We start from the raw sequence: 22,648 nt of genomic DNA, 5'->3' as shown, positions 1-22,648 counted from the left end.
CATTCTGATCATAAACAAATGCAAGGTTACTGCTGAATTCATAGCTGATCATAATTGCGAATTGTATCAGTTCTGTCATATTCACTATTATGGTTGGCTATGAACCTAACCTAACCAAACCTATTATCCTAAATTACCAAACAGCTTACAATAATGTTCTTGTTCATAGGTTTGAACTGCATTTTGCAACTCTTCAAATGAAATAAATTCGGAATTAACTTCAAATTTCACCTTGAGCAGCTCATCAGCTTCAGCCATTTTGAATTTCTATCTTGAGGTGGACAGAGTCACAGAAGTGGAACTCAGTTCAATTATGGGCAGAAGTGTGTCATACTTCTAGCCATGGAAATTCAGAGTATGGCTGCCGTACCTCTAACCAGTTCGTACCGTACATTAAAACTATACTATGAACTCCTTTTAATAATTACCATAATATACCAAATATTCCACACTGTCAAAACAGTGAAAATATGAATCAGTTAGAAATACAAATTAAAGAACAATCCTAGAGATCTTACATATCAAATTTGGTAAATCTAAAGAATTGCATACCTAAACAATAGGGCTACAAAAAACTAAATATTAATTTTGTAAATTATGACATATCAATATAATATACAATTTTATTGACAGAAATCAATGATGAAAAACGTTGCCTAAAGCAATACAACAGCAACAACTTGAACATTGGCAAGCTTTGAGATGCCATGTTTGTTTTCATTTGTTGTGGAAGATGAAGTAACAGAAGTTTAATAAATTGCTCCAGTATAACCTAACCTCCTATGGGGTATGCATGTAGCATCCCTAGAGGTCATCAGGGTCATCTTAGGTAGGGTATGTATGGAACTGGACAGATGATACAAACATGGCATCTCGAAGCTCATATATCGCAGGTCCATTTGGTAGTGTATTGCTTTTATCAAGGCCTTTTGTTATTGATTTCTGCCGAGAAAAACAGATATTACATTGATGTACTTTAACTGACAAAATTAACACTTAATTTTGTATTGAAATATCACAAAGGTGTGCACTTCCCAAGTACATACATATACCAAGGCTTTTTCCCCCTTACAAGGGAGGTAGCCAAAAAGGGAAAGGCACAAAATAATTTCCACCCATTCCATCCCTGAATACTCTCCACACCCCTCCACCCTCCCTCCCATCTGAGCACCTCCTGGATGATGGGTCATCCCTGCACCTTGTCCACTGCCCTGGGTCAGAAGCAGTGTCGCAAGACACAGCACATCCACAGCAAGGCCGCTTCATTAAATCGGCGACCCCCTCTCTCTGTCCCCCCATTGCATAAAAGGAGAGGATGGGGAGAAATCCCTTCGGGCTGTGTCAAATTTTGCTCACACATACTACCTCACCCCCCATCCCCCCGCCCATTCCACCTCATGCAATCACAACATCATCCATATACAACCATTCTCCATTCACCCCATCCATCCACCTCATCCTAGGACGTCCCCTCATGTTCACTCCCTCCACATCTGCCGTCCGTACTTCTTTTACTAGTCTTTCTTCACTCATTCTTTCCATGTGTCCAAACCATCCTAATATTCTTTCATCAACCCTATCTCCCAGCTCCTTTTCCACCCCTGTTCTCCTCCTCACCTCCTCATTTCTCACTCTATCTAGCCTAGTAACCCCCATCATACTTCTCAGACACCTCATCTCAAACACATTCAAACTCCTTCTCTCTTCTTCTCTTATGTTCCATATTTCTGCCCCATACAGTGCTGTTGGCACAATCACTCCTTCATACAGGCTCCTCTTAGCATCCATTCCCAAATGTCTATTCCTCATTACACTTTTTAATCCACCAAGGCATTTACTCGCTTCTCTCAATCTACATTCTACCTCCACCTTCACTCCACCTTTTCCTGCCACATTTGCACCCAAGTATCTAAAACTATCCACTTCCTCCAGTTGCTCTCCCTTAATGCTCACTTCCAGTCTACTGCCACTTTCACCCCTTGTACATCTTATCACCTTACTTTTACCCACATTTATCTTAAGCTTTCTTCTATCGTATACTCTCCCAAACTCTGCCACCAACTTCCTCAATCCTTCCTCCGATCCTGCCACAAGCGCAGTGTCATCCGCAAACAACAGCTGGCTCACCTCCCACTATTCTCCATTTTCTTTAACCATCTCCAATCCCTTGCCCACTACCCTTGCATTTACCTCTCGCACCAGCCCATCCATGTATAAGTTGAACAGCCAGGGCGACATAACGCATCCTTGACAAAGTCCCACCTTTACCTCGAACCACTCACTCTCTCCATTTCCAATCCTGACACAAGGTCTACTACTCCCATAAAAACTCTTGAGAGCTCCCAGAAGCTTTCTTCCTATCCCGTATATCTGCATAACCTCCCACAGTGCCTTTCTGTCTACCCTGTCGTAAGCCTTTTCCAGATCCATAAAAGCCCAAAAAACATCCTTCCCCTTTCCTATAGCTTTCTCACATATCTGTCTTACCACAAAAATCTGATCTACACAACCTCTTCCTGTCCTAAATCCACACTGTTCCTCACCAATTACTCCCTCTGTTCCTCTCCTAATCCTCTCGATCAAGATCCTCCCATAAGCCTTCCCAACTACACTTAACAAGCTAATCCCTCTGAAACTACTACATTCACACTTGTCCCCTTTTCCCTTGTAAAGAGGAACTATACAGGCACTCCTCCAGTCCTCCGGCACTCTACCCTCTCTCCAGCAAACATTAGATAACCTCACCAACCAGTCCACCATCACTGTACCTCCCTTTTTCAGACATTCTGCATGGCATCCATCCAGACCAGGTGCCTTACCTGCTTTCATCATCTTAACAACTGCCTTCACCTCATCCTTCCTTATTTCTCCTCCATTCTCCTCACTCATCACTCTCACATTTTCTTAGCATTTCCCACTGCAGCTATCTTTCCCTCCCTATCCTCCTTCACATTTAGCAACTCCCTAGAATATTCTGCCCATCTTCCCCTTACTGCCTTCTCTTCCATTATCATCTCTCCATCTGCACCTTTTACCTTTTCTTCTCTACTTGATTCGCCTCCTCTTCCTCTCTTAATTTCTTTCCAAAACATCTTTTTATTACTTTCAAAATTTTCTGTCATACTCTTACCCCATTTCGCATCTGCTCTCCTCTTTGCCTCCTTTACCTTTTGCTTTCTCTTTTCTTTTCTTTGTACCTCTCATATGACTCCCTCGTCCTATTTTGTAACCAATCTGTGAAAGCTCGCTTCTTCTCTTCTACAACCTTTTTTGTTTCCTCATCCCACCATGCACTACCCTTTCTTCTATTTCCCCCTGTCCTTCTTGTTCCACACACCATCCTTGCACATTTTATGACTCCCTCCTTAAACCATCCCCATTTCTCCTCCACACCCAGCTCCACTGTATCTTTTACTCCCTCCCACTCCTCCTTCAGCTTCTTTTTGTACTCCTTCTCCTTTTCCTTTTCATTCAAAGAGTTCACTCTAGGAACCTCCCTACATTTTGTCCCTTTCCTCTTTCTCCATCTATCCTCCACTCTCAACTTACCTTCCACCAAAAAATGATCTGATATTCCCCCACCCTCTCCCCTTAACTCTTCCTATCATAATCCTATTTACCACTACATAATCCATTAGCGCTCTATCTACCACCCTTCCCTCCACCACCCTCTCCCATGTGTACTTATGCTTGACTTTCTTCCGAAACACTGTATTTGCTATCATCAACTTTCTTTTTAGACACATTTCCACCATCAACTCTCCACTACGATTCTTTCCTGGAACTCCACATTTCCCAACCACTCCATCGATTGGACCATTTCCTACCCTAGCATTAAGGTCTCCCAGTACTATTACATTGACATTTCTTCCTAAATCCTCTATACACTCATTTAAATCTATCCAAAAGGCCTCCCTTTCTTCTACACTCTTCTCACTGCCAGGCCCATATGCACTTACAAAGACCCACATCTCCTTTCCCAGTTTCACCTTCATCCACATTATCCTTGAGGAAACCTCCTTCCACTCCACTGCCTGTTTACCTATCTCTTCACTTACTAGAATAGCCACCCCTTCCCTCCCTCGCCCTCTCTTCACTCCTGATAACCTCCCACTTACACTCCCAAACTTACACTCACCCTTCCCTTTCAACTTAGTTTCACTCAAAGCCAACACATCCATCTTTCTTCTCACAAACATACTACCTATCTCTTCCCTTTTACTCTCATCTGTACCACATCCACGCACATTAAAAGACCCAAACCTTAGGGTGCTGGTCCGAAAACTCCCAGACCCTCTTATGCCTTCTCTTTTTTGTTTAGGAATGTCCCCTGTGGGGCTACAAGGAGAAGGATGCCTAGTCCCAATCCCCGTCCCTTTCTTCTCGCCTCTTACAATCCAAGTGGGAATACTTGGTGGCAGTATTCTTTTCCCCCACCACAGGGAATTCCCACACCACAGAAAAAGAATACTCAGAGAAATGGTACAGGACAGCAACAAGGGGTTGGGGGGACAGCATAACGGAGGGACAGTCGTAGTATAAAAGTGTCATAATTTCTCTATGAACAGAGTTTTCCTCTATCGTAGACAAAATGATGTGTGGCTCTGGTCCGTAGGGGCGCCCCATATAGACCCTAAAGTATCAACTGCATACTACTTTGCCACAATAACAAGCAGCCAATACCCCAGTACTTGTAGTACATACAGGTATATACTACAGGAACACTACTTGTAGTACATACAGGTATATACTACAGGAACACTACACAATAAATTTTGTTTAAACACCCGTCTTTATAAATAGAACTCTTAAGTAGATTTAAGCATTGGTTAGTTAAACTGATGCTGTTTACATTTCATAGTTTCAGATTAGAGAGAATGGGTAGGTTTTGTGTAAATATTTGTGCCTCTGCCTCATTTCCACAGCTGGCTAAAAATGCACAGGCACAAAAGGTGCCCCACTCCAGAATTGGAAGATTGAGGACTTTTGGCGGCTTAGCAGCAAGTTTGGGTGCTGGAACTGTTGCTGAGATGACTCGTCGTACACTTGGCTACAGAGATGGCAAAGGTTCAGGATCATTGTTAGATGCCTCCCCATTCCTCACTGAAGCAAATGCCAAGCGTATTGTAGATACACTTTGTCGAGTTAGAGGTATGTTTCTGTGTCTTAGTTTCAATGGGAATAAGGAATACTTAAACTTGTTTGGATCAAATCTTAGTGTGAAACAAGATGAGTGTATTTCTTTACACAGGTGCTGCTTTTGAAACTTGGGCAAATGCTTAGTATACAGGACAATGCACTAATTAATCCACAGCTTCAGAAGATTTTTGAAAGGGTTCGTCAGTCTGCAGACTTCATGCCAGCTTGGCAGCTTGAGGTATTGTGATTTTTACTTATTATATGAGGGATTTCTTTGTAAGGCTGATGTCTGGGGTGGATGGGTGTGGTGGCATAAGGAGTTGTCAGTTGCTTGCATTGTGATCTGAATATTTTCTTAATTGCATGTACCTAATTGTATTGTACAGGAAAGAAGCAGCTCTAGTTGTGTCCCATCTCCTACTCTACAGTTTATCATAACTAGCTTCAAATTCACGTACAGTTCCAACTAATTATCATAGATTTGAGTTCATGTATTGTTGTTGTTTTCATTCCCGAGACTGTCTGGCCAAGCAGTCCTGTCTCCCTGAGTAATGCCATAGCAGGAACGGGGTTTTCCCATAAATCTCAATCTTCCATAGTGTGTTGTATGGTGTGGGGTGAAGTGTTGCATCCTAGACAGTTATCTGCAATATGGTCATCCAGCCTCTTCCAGTAGCTTAGAAGAGCTGGATGGTCACACCTCAGTCTGGCCAAGTTGACTCTGTCCTTTCAGGGAGAGTGGAATCACTAGTATAGTAAACATTTTGTATATATTAGTGAAAAGGACTATAATGATAATAATTTTGTTTGACTACTGTTATTATGGAGTCAGGCTTGGTAGAAGTGACCATCTGGGGTAAGATTATAGCTTACAGTACCAAGCATTTGAGACAATTTAGCCTATTAGAGGCTTTGACTTCACATATAAGATAAAGGGCAATTTTTTTTTTTTTTTGAAAAATGTGAACCTTCTGTTTCATAAATATGGTACATACCCTCGTAAAGGGGCTGGCCAGACAAAGTATGCACTCACCCCTCACCTGTTCCACACTCATCCAACATCTATTTCTTGTCCTTTTTATATTAGCTCCTTGTAAGTGAAGGGCCACCCCTGACCCCTGACCACTACTTTGGTCAGAAGCAATACATCAAGCAACACCAACTCCACAGGGCCTGACAGCTGAAGTTGGTTTACTGGCCATTGATACATAACACCTGCTCCTTGTTTGATATTTACATACATATACCAATGGCTTTTTCCCCCTTACAAGGGAAGTAGCCAAAGTCAAAGGCATAAATCCACTCCCACCCATTCCATTCCCACAAACTCCACTCCCATTTGTCACCCTGCCCTCCCTCTTTTCTTGGTTCCTCCTGGATAGTGGGTCATCTCTGCATCTTGCCCACTGCCTGGGTCAAAAGCAATGTAGCAAGACACAGCACATCCACAGCAAGGCTGCTTCATTAAATCAGCGACCCCCCCTCTCCATCCCTTTGTGCAGAAAAAGAGAAGACAGGGAGAAATCATACTTCCTCTCCCCCCCATCCCCCACACACTCCCTTCCATGCGTCACAGCATCATCCATACACAATCATTCTCCACTCACTCCTATTTTCTGTCTTCTCCCTTCTTTCCCCAACAGACATTCCCCTTTTTCCCATTGCCCCTTTTACCCCATCCATCCTTCTCATCCTTGGTTATTCCCTCATGTTCAATCCCTTCCACACCTCTTTTACTAATCTTTCTTCACGCATTCTTTCCATATGTCCAAACCATCCCAATAGTCTTTCATCAACCTAACTCCCAACTTCCTTTCCACCCCTGTTCTCGTCGTCACCTCCTCATTTCTCACTCTATGCAGCCTAGTAACCATTACCATACTTCTCAGGCACCTCATCTCAAACATATTAAAACTCTTCATCTCTTATGTTCCATGTTTCTGCCCCATACAGTGGTCTCAGTACAATCACCCCTTCATACACTCCTCTTAGCATCCATTCCCAAATGTCTATTTCTCACTACACTTTTTTAATCCCCCAAGGCATTTACTTGCTTCTTTCAATCTACATCCTATCTCCACCTCCACTCCTCCCTTTCCCGCCACATTCGCATCCAAGTATCTAAAAATATCCATTTCTTCCAGTCTCACTTAATACTCACTTCCAGTTTGCTGTCATCCTCTCCCCTTGTACATCTCATCACCTTATTTTTACCCACATTTATCTACAACTTCCTTCTTTTGCACACCTTCCCAAACTCCGTCACTAACTTTTTTAATCCCTCCTCTGATCCTGCCACATTCACAGTGTCATCAGCAAATAAAAGCTGGCTTATCTCTAACCATCTACAATCCCTGGCCCATTACTCTTACATTTACCCCTGGCACCCCCATCCATGTATAAAATGAACAGCCTGTCTCACCTTTACCTCAAACCACTCATTCTCTCCATTTCTAACTCTAACACAGGCTCTACTAATCTCGTTTATCCTTGTTTATACCTTGAATTACAGAATGCTCTGGTTAAGGAGTTTAGCCCTGATTGGAGAACGAGAGTTAGCTCTTTTGATGACCACCCATTTGCTGCTGCCTCCCTTGGGCAAGTACATTTAGCAACCTTGGGAGATGGACAACAAGTAGCAATGAAGATCCAGTACCTAGGAGTTGCTGATGGCATTGAGAGTGACATAAATAATCTAATAAGCACACGAGTAGCCAACATTTTACCTGAAGGTAAGGCTACTTACTGTCTGTCTCTGAATTTATTATATATAAAAGAAATATAAAATAAAAAGTGAGATGAAGGTATTTGGAAATTAAGGAGGAAATTAGGAGATACCACTCACTTACAGGCAAGTGTTGCAGACCACCATGATAGTAAAATTGCATGAGAGAATTGTGAAATATTGGTGGGTGAAGTACTTTGAAGAGATGAACATGGTAGTCAGTCAATGTGGTTTTAGAACTAGAAGATCATGTATGTTAATTCCCTTAAGATCAGAGTTGGGAGTGGATGATGCATTGCAAGAGAATGAGGGCTGGGTGAATTGTGTGTTCTCAGACGAGAAGGTATTTGACAACATACCTGACAAACAATTATGGAAATTGCAACATATTGGAGTTTAGAGATAAACTATTTGATTTCATAAAAGGCTTCCTGAAGTAGTAAAAGCTAAGATGTCAGGATGGTTGCATTGAATAACAAAGTCTCTCAAGGGTTGGTACTAGCATTGGGGGTGAAGATCACTCTTTCCTCATGACACACCGTGTGAGTCAAATGTAGTGTACAGACACACTGTTCATTTGTCATAGGAGCCAGCAGATAAACCTGTTTACCCCCCATAGTAAGCCACACTATGCCACACCACCACACCAGTACCACTGCCGTTGCCACTGCCAACATCCCTTTGGGCTGCATCATCCCTTCATCTTTTTGCAACTTCTCTCCACACATTCCTTACCTGTTGCATTCTTCTTTGCTTTAATGACACTATGTGCAACCAAGACTCTTTCCACCCCATCCATGTATCTCCTTGGTCTTCACCCCAGATGTACTCCACTTATGTCTGCTTAAAAGTGAAACACAAGGTTAATCTACTTGGTTAAAAGTCTTCTTTGTTTTCTTCCCATTTTTTTTAACTAGCCTGGGAGTGTGATTATGAACGGGAGTATAGATGCACAAAGAGATTCAAGGAGTTGGTTCAACCTTACCCTGAGTTTTATGTACCAGAAGTGATTGATGAACTCAGCACTAAACAGGTGAGACTGTTTAACATGACCCCTCACTCAAAATCAGACTTCTGTATTCCAGAACCTTCCCTCCTTAATTACTGTAGCATTTCATAATTGCCAATGATGTTATTGTCCCTGGGGACAGTACTGCACCAAAGAAATGGAGTCATAAGGGTGAAAAAAGGAAAGATTTATCGAATGCAACATGAAAAGGTGACAGTATTTTATTTTATTTGAATTTTTTCCTCAAATTAATTTTAAAAGAATGTTGTGACTGTGGCCCATAGGAATGTCACTAATTTCCCCAAAATATTGACCGCATAAGAGTTATGAAGTCAATACTCCAGACATGACCCTCCATAATCAAACCAGGTCTAGCCCATGGGTGTATCACAGTAAAGAGAAGTTTTTTGGAAGAAAGTAAAACCCTTCTTTCAACTTGTATGCCATTACAGCACTTAAAATATGACATGGCTACCCTCTTCAATACAAGTCATACATACATAGGATCATTGTATTCAACAGGTACATTGGAGAAGTACTGAGGATTTGGTAGCTGACCAGGTCAACAAAGTGTTACCCACCTGGATCCTAGCTCCCCCCCCCCATCCCTTTCTTCTAACAAATTACATATTGGTAGATGAGGTTGTTTGTGTTGTTGTTGTTGTCGTTCCCTAGACTCTGTCCGAGCAGTCCTAGGCCAGGGCTGGTTGCTGCCGTTTGGCCCCCAACTCTTGGGGTTGGGGGGTGGTCCCACGATGTAGACGCTGGTAGGAGGTCAGCTCTTCTTGTAAAAGGAGGAATGTCGGTCAGAGTTGTTAGAATTGGATGATAGTTGCAATCTCTATCGAATTGGAGTTGACCCCTTCAATACAAGTCAAATACTCATGGGCACACCAAGTTACCTGATGTATGATGATGCATCACAATACGTGTATTACAAAATATAAAATCACTGAAGTTATAGTCACTCTTTCACCCTGAATAGATATAACTTCACAGAAAACGTGATCAAGCCTGTTCACAGAATACGGGGGTCACTCTACAACTACAAAGTAAATATAATCAGAAAGTCTATGCCGGCATTCTTGTATACCCCACTTGTGGCTCATGATGGCATCATCATATTCAAAAGGTTAAGGGATACTAATAGAAAATGAAGACAACAAGGGAGAGGAATTTATCCAGTGTCTGTCTTATAGGACCATCACAAGCAGGAACCCATCATTGGATCCTGTGACAAGAATTCTCAGTTAAATGACTGTTGTTTATGTACTAATTACTTTTTAATGTAGTTAGCTAATTACAGATTGGGAATTTAGAAACATGTTTTGCAAAATGAAATTAGCTTTGGAATGTAGAAATCTCCACATTGGTTTTAACTGTACATGATTTTTTGCTTCAAGCATTGTACTATATTTTGATATTGTTTGTGGCAGGTCTTCACAACAAAGCTGATTGAAGGGGTAGCAGTGGATAAGTGTGTGGATATGGATCAGGAGACCAGGAATTTTGTCTCTGAACAAGTTCTACGTTTATGTCTGATGGAGCTCTTTCAGTTTGGATTTATGCAAACAGACCCCAACTGGGCAAATTTCTTTTATAATGCTGATACTCATCAGGTAAGTTTATCATATTCCTTATTCATCTTAAATATTGATTAGGTTTCATGTTGTTCTGCTGTATTTGATGCACAAGTCTTGGAAATTGAATTAAATTAAGAGTGGGCAAGTAAAATGGTCCAATCACCATTCATTCAAACACCAACATTTTATATGTGCTCACCATATGCATATTTTTCTTGGCCCATCCACATATGTGTTCATTAGGTTCTAGTTGTATTTATTGTCATCCTAGGATCCTTTTTTTTTCTTCTTCTTCTAAAGTTTCTTTTAAAGTGTATTCCTCTTGATCTGTAATGTTTGTTGGGTGTAATGTTTCTTGAGTGATATTTGATGAAATTAGAAAATTAGCAAAGTGTGCAGTTTATACTTTAGGATCTGTTTTGGGTATAGACTAGAGTCACACATCTTTTGTCTGTGTTTGAGTAAAATCTCTACTTCTAGAGGAATGATGCTACTTTTGTACTACAACTGTTTCTCCTTTATGCTGTTCCCTTAAAACTGTCCTTTACCACTTTGTGTATACCATTTCTTTTCCCCTAGTGGTCAAGGGGAGGAAACAATTCTGTGAGAGTCATTAAAGGCAACAAAGTGGGACAGAGTAATAGGACTAGGTGTCCTGCTTTCTGTATACTTATCCTATGAGAAGTCAAGGCATAAGAGTGTCTTGGAGGAGATTTCCAACCAGAACCCTAAGATGAGATGGCGGGTAGATCGGAGCAAGTGACCAAAATGACCCAAAATCCAAAAAATCTCATGAATTTAGCCGAAATTCGAAGGTGACCGATTTGGTCCAAACTTGCCCCATAGGGAGAGAGTCGGTCAACGTGCACAGCAAGGTAAACATCAGCAAACTGAGTTCAAGGGCGTGGCAGTGGCACCCCTCCAAATTTGGGCCTTTTCACCCAGTAATCACCTTTTAGCCTCTGGCACCCATACCGTTGGCCTGAGTGGTGTCAAATTGGACTCCACGGCAGCCGTAGCCACCTTCGACCTGTGGGTGAGATGGCGGGTAAATCGGAGCAGGTGACCCAAATGACCCAAAATCCAAAAAATCCATGAATTTAGCCGAAAATTCGAAGAGACAGATTTGATCGAAACTTACCCCACAGGGAGAGAGTCGGTCAAAGTGCACAGCAAGGTAAACATGAGCAGCCTGAATCCAAGGGCGTGGCAGTGGCACCCCTCCAAATTTGGGCCTTTTCACCCAGTAATCACCTTTTGGCCTCTGGCACCCATACCGTTGGCCTGAGTGGTGTCAAATTGGACTCCACGGCAGCCCTAGCCGCCCTATACCTGTGGGTGAGATGGCGGGTAAAGCGGAGCAAGTGACCAAAATGACAAAAAATCCAAAAAATCTCAAAGGATCAAACCCCATGAATTTAGCCGAAAATTCGAAGGTGACCGATTTGGTCCAAACTTGACCCATAGGGAGAGAGTCGGTCAAAGTGCACAGCAAGGTAAGCATGAGGAGCATAAGTCCAAGGGCGTGGCAGTGGCACCCCTCACATTTGGTCCCTTTCAACCAGTAATCACCTTATGGCCTCTGGCACCCATACCGTTGGCCTGAGTGGTGTCAACTTGGACTCCACGGCAGCCGTAGCAGCCCTCGACGTGTGGGTGAGATGGCGGGTAAATCGGAGCAAGTGACGAAAATAACCCAAAATCCAAAAAATCTCATATGATTAACTCCATGAATTTAGCCGAAATTCGAAGGTGACCGATTTTGTCCAAACCTACCCCATAGGGAGAGGGTCGATCAACGTGCACAGCAAGGTAAGCATGAGCAGCCTGAGTCCAAGGGCGTGGCAGTGGCACCCCTCCAAATTTTGGCCTTTTCACCCAGCAATCACCTTTTGGCCTCTGGCACCCATACCGTTGACCGACTCTCTCCCTATGGGGTAAGATTGGACCACATCGGTCACCTTCGAATTTCGGATAAATTCATGGGGTTTTGAGATTTTTTGGATTTTGGGTCATTTTCGTCACTTGCTCCGATTTACCCGCCATCTCACCCACAGGTCGAGGGCGGCTACGGCTGCCGTGGAGTCCAAGTTGACACCACTCAGGCCAACGGTATGGGTACCAGAGGCCAAAAGATGATTACTGGTTGATAGGGACCAAATTTCGAGGGGTGCCACTGCCACGCCCTTGGACTTAGGCTCCTCATGCTTACCTTGCTGTGCACTTTGACCGATTCTCTCCCTGTGGGGCAAGTTTGGACCAAATCGGTCACCTTCGAATTTTCGGCTAAATTCATGGGGTTAATCCTTTGAGATTTTTTGGATTTTGGGTCATTTTGGTCACTTGCTCCGATTTACCCGCCATCTCACCCACAGGTCGAGGGCGGCTAGGGCTGCCGTGGAGTCCAATTTGACACCACTCAGGCCAACGGTATGGGTACCAGAGGCCAAAAGATGATTACTGGTTGATAGGGACCAAATTTCGAGGGGTGCCACTGCCACGCCCTTGGACTTAGGCTCCTCATGCTTACCTTGCTGTGCACTTTGACCGATTCTCTCCCTGTGAGGCAAGTTTGGACCAAATCGGTCACCTTCGAATTTTCGGCTAAATTCATGGGGTTTGATCCTTTGAGATTTTTTGGATTTTGGGTCAAGTTTGGACCAAATCGGTACCTTCGAATTTTTGGATTTTGGGTCATTTTGGTCACTTGTTCCGATTAACCCGCCATCTCACCCACAGGTCGAGGGCGGCTACGGCTGCCGTGGAGTCTAACTTGACACTACTCAGGCCAACGGTATGGGGGCAAGTTTGGACCAAATAGGCGACCTTCGAATTTTCGGCTAAATTCATGGGGTGAAAAGGCCCAAATTTGGAGGGGTGCCACTGCCACGCCTGACCGACTCTCTCCCTGTGGGGCAGGTTTGGACCAAATCGGTTACCCTCGAATTTTCGGCTATATCCTTTGAGATATTTTGGATTTTGAGTCATATTCGTCACTTGGTCCGATTTACCCGCCATCTCACCCACAGGTCGATGGCGGCTAGGGCTGCCGTGGAGTCCAATTTGACACCACTCAGGCCAACGGTATGGGTGCCAGAGGCCAAAAGGTGATTACTGGGTGAAAAGGCCCAAATTTGGAGGGGTGCGACTGTCACGCCCTTGGACTCAGGCTGCTCATGTTTACCTTGCTGTGCACTTTGACCGACTCTCTCCCTCTGGGGCAAGTTTGGATCAAATCGGTCACCCTCGAATTTTCGGCCAGATTCATGGATTTTTTGGATTTTGGGTCATTTGGTCACTAGCTCCGATTTACCCGCCATCTCACCCACAGGTCGATGGCGGCTAGGGCTGCCGTGGAGTCCAATTTGACACTACTCAGGCCAACGGTATGGGTGCCAGAGGCCAAAAGGTGATTACTGGGTGAAAAGGCCTAAATTTCGAGGGGTGCCACTGCCACGCCCTTGGACTCAGGCTGCTCATGCTTACCTTGCTGTGCACTTTGACCGACTCTCTCCCTGTGGGGCAAGTTTGGACCAAATAGGCGACCTTCGAATTTTCGGCTTAATTCATGGGGTAAATCGGAGCAAGTGACAAAAATGACCGAAAATCCAAAAAAATCTCAAAGGATTAACCCCATGAATATAGCCGAAAATTCGAAGGTGACCGATTTGATCCTAACTTGCCCCACAGGGAGAGAGTCGGTCAAAATGCACAGCAAGGTAAACATGAGCAGCCTGAGTCCAAGGGCGTGGCAGTGGCACCCCTCCAACTTTGGGCCTTTTCACCCAGTAATCACCTTTTGCCATCTGGCACCCATACCGTTGGCCTGAGTGGTGTCAAATTGGACTCCACGGCAGCCGTAGCCACCCTCGACCTGTGGGTGAAATGGCGGGTAAATCGGAGCAAGTGACCAAAATGACCCAAAATCCAAAAAATCTCAAAACCCCATGAATATAGCCGAAAATTCGAGGGTGACCGATTTGGTCCAAACCTGCCCCACAGGGAGAGAGTCGGTCAAAGTGCACAGCAAGGTAAACATGCCCTGAGTCCAAGGGCATGGCAGTGGCATCCCTCCAAATTTGGGCCTTTTCACCCAGTAATCACCTTTTGGCCTCTGGCACCCATACCGTTGGCTTGAGTGGAGTCAAATTGGACTCCACGGCAGCCCTAGCCGCCCTCGACCTGTGGGTGAGATGGCGGGTAAATCGGAGCATGTGACCAAAATGACCCAAAATCCAAAAAATCTCATGTTCATATCGTCGTGACTCACAGTGAGCGTTGAAACGAATTTTAACATGGTAAAATTCGAAGGTGACCGATTTGCTCCAACCTTGACCCACAGGGAGAGAATCGGTTAAATTGCACAGCAAGGTAAACATGAGCAGCCTGAGTCCAAGGGCGTGGCAGTGGCACCCCTCCAAATTTGGGCCTTTTCAACCAGTAATCACCTTTTGGCCTCTGGCACCCATAACGTTGGCCTGAGTGGTGTCAAATTGGACTCCACGGCAGCCCTAACCGCCCTCGACCTGTGGGTGAGATGGCGGGTAAATCGGAGAAAGTGACCAAAATGACCCAAAACCCAAAAAATCTCATGTTCATATCGTCGTGACTCACAGTGAGCGTTGAAACGAATTTTAACATGGTAAAATTCTCGACCACCATGACTGTAGATTAGCCTAAGTTGAATAGGAAAAGTCATGTTCATTTTGTCCTGAGTCACAGTGAGCGTCGAAAATAAATTTAACATGGTAAAATTCTCGACGACCATGACTGTAGATTAGCTTAAGTTGAATTGGAAAAGTCATCTTCATGTCGTCGTGAGTCACAGTGAGCGTCGAAAATACTTTTAACATAGTAAAATTCTCGACCACCATGACTGTAGCTTAGCATAAGTTGAATAGGAAAAGTCATGTTCATTTCGTCCTGAGTCACAGTGAGAGTCGAAAATAATTTTATCATGGTAAAATTCTCGACCACCATGACTGTAGATTAGCTTAAGTTGAATAGGAAAGGTCATGTTCATTTCGTCGTGAGTCACAGTGATCGTCAAAAATAATTTTAACATGGTAAAATTCTTGACAACCATGACTGTAGATTAGCTTAAGTTGAATAGGAAAAGTCATGTTCATTTCGTCGTGAGTCACATTGAGCGTCGAAAATAATTTTAACATGGTAAAATTATCGACCACCATGTCTGTAGATTAGCTTAAGTTGAATAGGAAAAGTCATCTTCATTTCGTCGTGAGTCACAGTGAGCGTCGAAAATAATTTTAACATGGTAAAATTCTCGACCACCATGACTGTAGATTAGCTTAAGTTGAATAGGAAAAGTCATGTTCATTTCGTCGTGAGTCACAGTGACCGTCGAAAATAATTTTAACATGGTAAAATTCTCGACCACCATGACTGTAGATTAGCTTAAGTTGAATAGGAAAAGTCATGTTCATTTCGTCCTGAGTCACAGTGACCGTCGAAAATGATTTTAACATGGTAAAATTCTCGACCACCATGACTGTAGATTAGCTTCAGTTGAATAGGAAAAGTCATGTTCATTTCGTCCTGAGTCACAGTCACCATGACTGTGAATTAGCTTAAGTTGAATAGGAAAAGTCATGTTCATTTCGTCCTAAGTCACATTGAGCGTCGAAAATAATTTTAACATGGTACAATTCTCGACCACCATGACTGTAGATTAGCTTAAGTTGAATCGGAAAAGTCATGTTCATTTCGTCCTGGGTCACAGTGAGCTGTTGAGACAATTTTATCATGGTAAAATTCTCGACCACCATGACTGTAGATTAGCTGAAGTTGAATAGGAAAAGTCATGTTCATTTCGTCCTGAGTCACAGTCAACGTCAAATTTTTTTTAACAAGGCAAAATTTCCGACCACCATGACTGTAGATTAGCTTATGTTGAATAGGAACAGTTATGTTCATTTCGTCCTTAGTCACAGTGAGCGTCGAAAATAATTTTAACATGGTAAAATTATCGACCACCAAGACGATTAGCTTAAGCTGAATAGGAAAAGTCATGTTTATTTTGTCCTGAGTCACAGTCACCATGACTGTAGATTAGCTTAAGTTGAATAGGAAAATTCATCTTCATTTCGTCATGAGTCACAGTCAGCGTCGAAAATAATTTCAACATGGTAAAATTCTCGACCACCATGAATGTAGATTAGCTTAAGTTGAATAAGAAAAGTAATGTTCATTTCGTCCTGAGTCACAGTGAGCGTCGAAAATCGTTTTAACATGGTAAAATTCTCGACCACCATGACTGTAGATTAGCTTAAGTTGAATAGGAAACGTCATGTTCATTTCGTCGTGAGTCACAGTGAGCGTCGAAAATAATTTTAACATGGTAAAATTCTCGACCACCATGACTGTAGATTAGTTTAAGTTGAATAGGAAAAGTCATTTTCATCTCGTCCTGAGTCACAGTGAGCGTCGAAAATAATTTTAACATGGTAAAATTCTCGACCATGATGACTGTAGATTAGCTTAAGTGTAATTGGAAAAGTCATGTTCATTTCGTCGTGAGTCACAGTGAGCGTCGAAAATAATTTTAACATGGTAAAATTCTCGACCACGATGACTGTAGATTAGCTGAAGTTGAATAGGAAAAGTCATGTTCATTTCGTCGTGAGTCACAGTTAGTGTCGAAAATAATCTTAACATGGTAAAATTCTCGACCACCATGACTGTAGATTAGCTTCAGTTGAATAGGAAAAGTCATGTTCATTTCGTCCTGAGTCACAGTAAGCTGTTGAGACAATTTTAACATGGTAAAATTCTCGACCACCATGACTGTAGATTAGCCTAAGTTGAATAGGAAAAGTCATTTTCATTTCGTCCTGAGTCACAGTGAATGTCGAAAATAATTTTAACATGGTAAAATTCTCGACCACAATGATTGTAGATTAGCTTAAGTTGAATAGGAAAAGTCATGTTCATTTCGTCCTGAGTCACAGTGAGCGTCGAAAATAATTTTAACATGGTAAAATTCTCGACCACCATGACTGTAGATTAGCTTAAATTGAATAGTAAAGGTCATATTCATTTCGTCCTGAGTCACAGTGACCGTCGAAAATAATTTTAACATGGTAAAATTCTCGACCACCATGACTGTAGATTAGCTTAAGTTGAATAGGAAAAGTCATGTTCATTTCGTCGTGAGTCACAGTGAGCGTCGAATATAGTTTTAACATGGTAAAAGTCTTGACCACCATGACTGTAGATTAGCTTAAGTTGAATTGGAAAAGATATGTTCATTTCGTCGTGAGTCACAGTGAGCGTCGAAAATAATTTTAACATGGTAAAATTCTCGACCACCATGACTGTAGATTAGCTTAAGTTGAATAGGAAAAGTCATGTTCATTTCGTCGTGAGTCACAGTGAGCGTCGAAAATAATTTTAACATGGTAAAATTCTCGACCACCATGACTGTAGATTAGCTTATGTTGAATAGGAAAAGTCATGTTCATTTCGTCCTGAGTCACAGTGAGCTGTTGAGACAATTTTAACATGGTAAAATTCTCGACCACCATGACTGTAGATTAGCTTAAGTTGAATAGGAAAAGTCATGTTCATTTCGACGTGAGTCACATTGAGCGTCGAAAATAATTTTAACATGGTAAAATTCTCGACCACCATGACTGTAGATTAGCTTAAGTTGAAGAGGAAAAGTCATGTTCATTTCGTCCTAAGTCACAGTGAGCGTCGAAAATAATTTTAACATGGTAAAATTCTCGACCACCATGACTGTAGATTAGCTTAAGTTGAATAGGAAAAGTCATGTTCATCTCGTCGTTAGTCACAGTGAGCTGTTGAGACAATTTTACCATAGCATTTTAAAATGCTAGAAAGTGCTTGGCCATCATGACTGTGGAGGAGCTTATCGTAAGTCAGGTTCATTTTGAAGTCCGTCAGTGACCCATCGCATTTCATTTAATATTTTAAATTGCTTGGCCATCAGTATCGTGATTATTTTGAAATCGTGGACCTGGCGCCTCACTTTTAACATGCATGTTTGGTCATCAGGACTTAAGTTGAGCTTAGGCTCAAAATCATAAGTCAGGTTCATTTTGAACTGTCACAGTGACCCATTGGCGACTCAGCAGGCAAGGGAGGCGGCGGTGGCTCAGCAGGCAGGGCGGTCCTGTAGTAAGGGGTGACTCTAGGCTACAGGGTCAGGAATGAGCAAACATCAGGAGAGAGCCAGTTGGCTCTGTTTAGGTTGGAGCAGTTTATTAAGGACCAAGGGGGCATATATAAAACAGTGACAGGGCTTTACATCACATTTGGGGAATATCCTGTTTGGGGTATAGAAGACAGTTGGATAGGAGCCGTGTATCGTCAACTGGTGTTGAATGGATACATTTTTCGGAACTCTGGTGGTTTCTTCAAACTCACAGTACAGTTTCATTGGTTTTTATTCAAACCTTTCACTTGGTTCACAAATACACTACATAGGTTATATGTGTTTTGGATTCTATACTGTCAACTGTTTATAACACCTTTGCACAACACCTGCTATCACACCGACTGCCGTCCTGCCCGGTGCGTCTAGGGTTTCATTCACCGGAAACGCTGGATATGCAAAATTTCCAGGTCCCAGCAATTATATTTACATTGTTTTCAATGGGAGTATTTGGTCTCCCACAACCAGTATTCTTATACTAATTATTGATTACATCCCATTTATTTATTATATAATATTTCCAAGGGGGAAAAGCTCGTTGTTATTGTGTTGTTCAACAATGTTGTGAGTTGGTGGTCGACTGCACTTATAAGTGTGCGTTCGTGTGTGTGTGTGTGTGTTGCCTGGTGGTCGCGCTGCTAAAGATTGATGGGTCAGCGATTTGTGTGTTGCATTGGACCTCGTGATGCTGAGTCGGCGTTTGATGCTTGTGGTGGACAGTGAGTGAGGAAGTGGGTTATATGACTGGGGTTATATTACTCGTCTTGTATATGGGGCGTATACATATCGCTCTCCCCCTGGGGTTAGGTGGCTCCCGGCACCTAGGTTACATGGTTTACAAAAGTATTCATATGGGTAATACATCGAGAAACATTTCAGAGACACAAAATCCTGTGGGATTAAATGTGAAGATGGGGGTGTTGTTGTTGAAGTGAATCTGAGGTCCCAAGGGGGGTCATGAACTGTAATTAAGGGTAGCGATGTTGTGTCTCAGAAGTGTAACGTTGTGTCTCACCAGATTACATGTTATATTAAATATCATATGAAAGGTTTCACTATATATTTGATAACACTGTTGAAATCACTTTCTAAATGTTATGGCGTTCATGTGTTTAACACTATCACTGTAGGGAGTGTCATTTTCTAAACACTGTTCTATGGTCAGTTTGGTGTGTCACATCGCACTGTTTTATTTCATAGTATGTATATAGTTTCTCGTAAGAATTATTATGTTATTTAAGATATTGGGTGAGACACAAGAATAAACTTAATCTAGGTTTACAGTAAATTGGGAATGGGAGTTGAAAGGTTATGGAAGGTTTTACTTCGTGCAACAGATTTTGGTCAATATTACCAGTATAAAGAGAATGATTAAGAGTGAAAGGGCTGTGGAGGTATATGGCAGTACCTGTAGTGTAGGTCAAGAGTAATTAATGATGTATTTCATTTTGGAGGATGAAGGTTATGTCTCAATGAATGAGGATATGTTTATCTGACTCTCGCTAAGGTTATATTGGTCGGAAGGAAGTAGAGAAGTTTCAATAGATATGCGGAAAGGAGTTCTTATTGGAAATGGGCCATTTTAACCTCCACTGATAGATACATGACGTCCTGCATCTTCAGGGGCGAGAGCTAGAGTGCATGTTTAGTTGCGTCGACGCAGAGTCATGGGATGAGACTTGCGTTTGGGTGAGTTATGTGTGGTCGTGGTAGGTGGGTTGTTGATGGGAAGTGGGATTGGGTCGAGGTTGAGTTTGACCTTTCTCAGCTTCTCTCCATGTATGGTCGCGGTTGTGTGATCGGAAGGATCTGTTAGTTGAAAAACATTGTTAGGGAGTGAGCTTGTGACTGTGAAGGGACCTAAGAACTTGGGTCTGAGTTTGTTAGTCCTGGTTGAGTCTTTGACCATGACAGTGTCACCAAGCGTTATGTCAAGTGGAATTGAGCGTTTGTGTTGTTTTGTCTTTGTCTTTTCCTGGGCTTCTTTCAAGTTTGTTCTAACTTGTTTGTAAATGGTTTGCATACCTCTTTTGATGCAGTGTGTGAGGTTATCTAGGTTGTATAAGGGTGGGGGTGGTTGGTTGAATATTTGGTAGGGTAGGCGCATTGGTTGGCCGAAAATGATCTCATGTGGGGACATCTTTGTTGCGGAATTGACCGTGCTATTGATACTGGCTTGTACCGTTGAGAGGGGCGTAACGTCACCATAGAAATAGGGTACTGGGGAGAGATGAGCGGTGTGTGGAAATATCTCTTGATGAGGGTAGTGCCTCGTTGATGTTCTCGTAAAAAAAGGAAGAAAGGCAGTATCAGGGAGGGGAATGGATGGGTTGGTTAATACTAGTATTGAAAATACCAAGTATTTTGAAAGGATGGTGTTTAGTTTACCTTATTTAGAGGCGGGTGGATAATGTGGAGTCGGTGGCGATAACGTAGGTATTGTGCAAGGTGTGGGTTTGCTTGTAGAGAATATCTTGAGAAAATGGCTGCCACCAGGTGGTGAGAAAAAGGTAATTTTCACCACCGCTTCTATTACTGCGAAGTTTGGAGTAGGTACCGGCTGTTGTGTAGAGGGGTGTGTAGGACGAGTCTTCGATAGTCTTTCTTCTGGTAGTTGTGGCGAGTTCTGGGGACGTGGTTGTGGCCACCGCGAGCCACCAGTAATGTATCGTCAACTGGTGTTGAATGGATACATTTTACGGAACTCTGGTGGTTTCTTCAAACTCACAGTACAGTTTCATTGGTTTTTATTCAAACCTTTCACTTGGTTCACAAATACACTACATAGGTTATATGTGTTTTGGATTCTATACTGTCAACTGTTTATAACACCTTTGCACAACACCTGCTATCACACCGACTGCCGTCCTGCCCGGTGCGTCTAGGGTTTCATTCACCGGAAACGCTGGATATGCAAAATTTCCAGGTCCCAGCAATTATATTTACATTGTTTTCAATGGGAGTATTTGGTCTCCCACAACCAGTATTCTTATACTAATTATTGATTACATCCCATTTATTTATTATATAATATTTCCAAGGGGGAAAAGCTCGTTGTTATTGTGTTGTTCAACAATGTTGTGAGTTGGTGGTCGACTGCACTTATAAGTGTGCGTTCGTGTGTGTGTGTGTGTGTGTGTGTGTGTGTGTGTGTGTTGCCTGGTGGTCGCGCTGCTAAAGATTGATGGGTCAGCGATTTGTGTGTTGCATTGGACCTCGTGATGCTGAGTCGGCGTTTGATGCTTGTGGTGGACAGTGAGTGAGGAAGTGGGTTATATGACTGGGGTTATATTACTCGTCTTGTATATGGGGTGTATACAGCCGATATAGGAAAAATCACAATCATTTATATTTTGAGAGGTGAGTCTACCATGATTGGCTAGAAGGCAATATACTGTACAGCCCAGGTATTTCTACTTTTGTGTGAGATATGGGTTCCTACAGGCATCACACACATGTTGTTAATGAGGCTTTTATCTTTTTCCTGAATGTTTGCCAACTAATATTAACGCTGGTCTTGTTCTGGTGTTGAATCCAAGTCACCAGCATTTTTTCCATCCTCTCCATTGTCAACGATCTGGTGTAATGTCCTAGGACCTAGATGAACCTGCTTCCACAGTTGCTCGTATTTTTGCAGCATTGCCTCCGATGCACCTCTGTGCGCTCTCCCTCAATCCCAGGACATGGGATATGACCAAAGTTTTTTGTCCTTTTTTGTCCAGCTCAAAATTTCCATCTTCTTAGCCAGAGTAAGTGATTTGCACTGTATTTTCCTAGTGGGAGGGCTGCTGCTGGTTCCAAGAATATGAAGGACGTTTTGGGGCCATCTTGACGAACAAGTAAAGTGGCTGGACAGGCTGTAACTAAAAATAAGAGGGCTGTAAACATTGAACTGGGAGCAGGAGCGGCCACCTGTCAGCAGGCAGTGGAACTACACATCTGCCACACTCTTTGAAATGCGGTTGGGGCAAATCGCATCTTAGCAAACAAAT

The 22,648-nt window shown here is 42.7% G+C and overlaps 1 protein-coding gene across 1 annotated transcript; it reads left to right on the top strand.

The window, feature by feature from the left end:
* Positions 1 to 789: 789 nt before the first annotated feature.
* Positions 790 to 21,541, top strand: LOC143039823 (atypical kinase COQ8B, mitochondrial-like). Its single transcript, XM_076210072.1, has 7 exons — positions 790 to 834; positions 4,926 to 5,144; positions 5,252 to 5,377; positions 7,652 to 7,871; positions 8,782 to 8,897; positions 10,310 to 10,492; positions 21,200 to 21,541. Exons 1-7 carry the CDS (start codon positions 790 to 792, stop codon positions 21,539 to 21,541), a joined length of 1,251 nt encoding a protein of 416 aa, XP_076066187.1.
* The last annotated feature ends 1,107 nt before the right edge of the window (positions 21,542 to 22,648 follow it).

Source organism: Oratosquilla oratoria, chromosome 27 (assembly GCF_046742065.1).
Source record: "Oratosquilla oratoria isolate Oo_2021 chromosome 27, ASM4674206v1, whole genome shotgun sequence".
Lineage (NCBI taxonomy): Eukaryota > Metazoa > Arthropoda > Malacostraca > Stomatopoda > Squillidae > Oratosquilla > Oratosquilla oratoria.
Note: the sequence above shows the minus strand (reverse complement) of the source record. Positions and strands in the feature narration are given on the sequence as shown.

Excerpts from the sequence above, each read along its gene's own strand:
- LOC143039823 (XM_076210072.1), top strand. The coding sequence starts at position 790 with ATGCATGTAGCATCCCTAGAGGTCATCAGGGTCATCTTAGGTAGG. Across the intron at positions 5,145-5,251 it reads TTGTAGATACACTTTGTCGA|GTGCTGCTTTTGAAACTTGG; the intron begins GTTAGAGGTATG and ends TTCTTTACACAG. Across the intron at positions 8,898-10,309 it reads ATGAACTCAGCACTAAACAG|GTCTTCACAACAAAGCTGAT; the intron begins GTGAGACTGTTT and ends TGTTTGTGGCAG.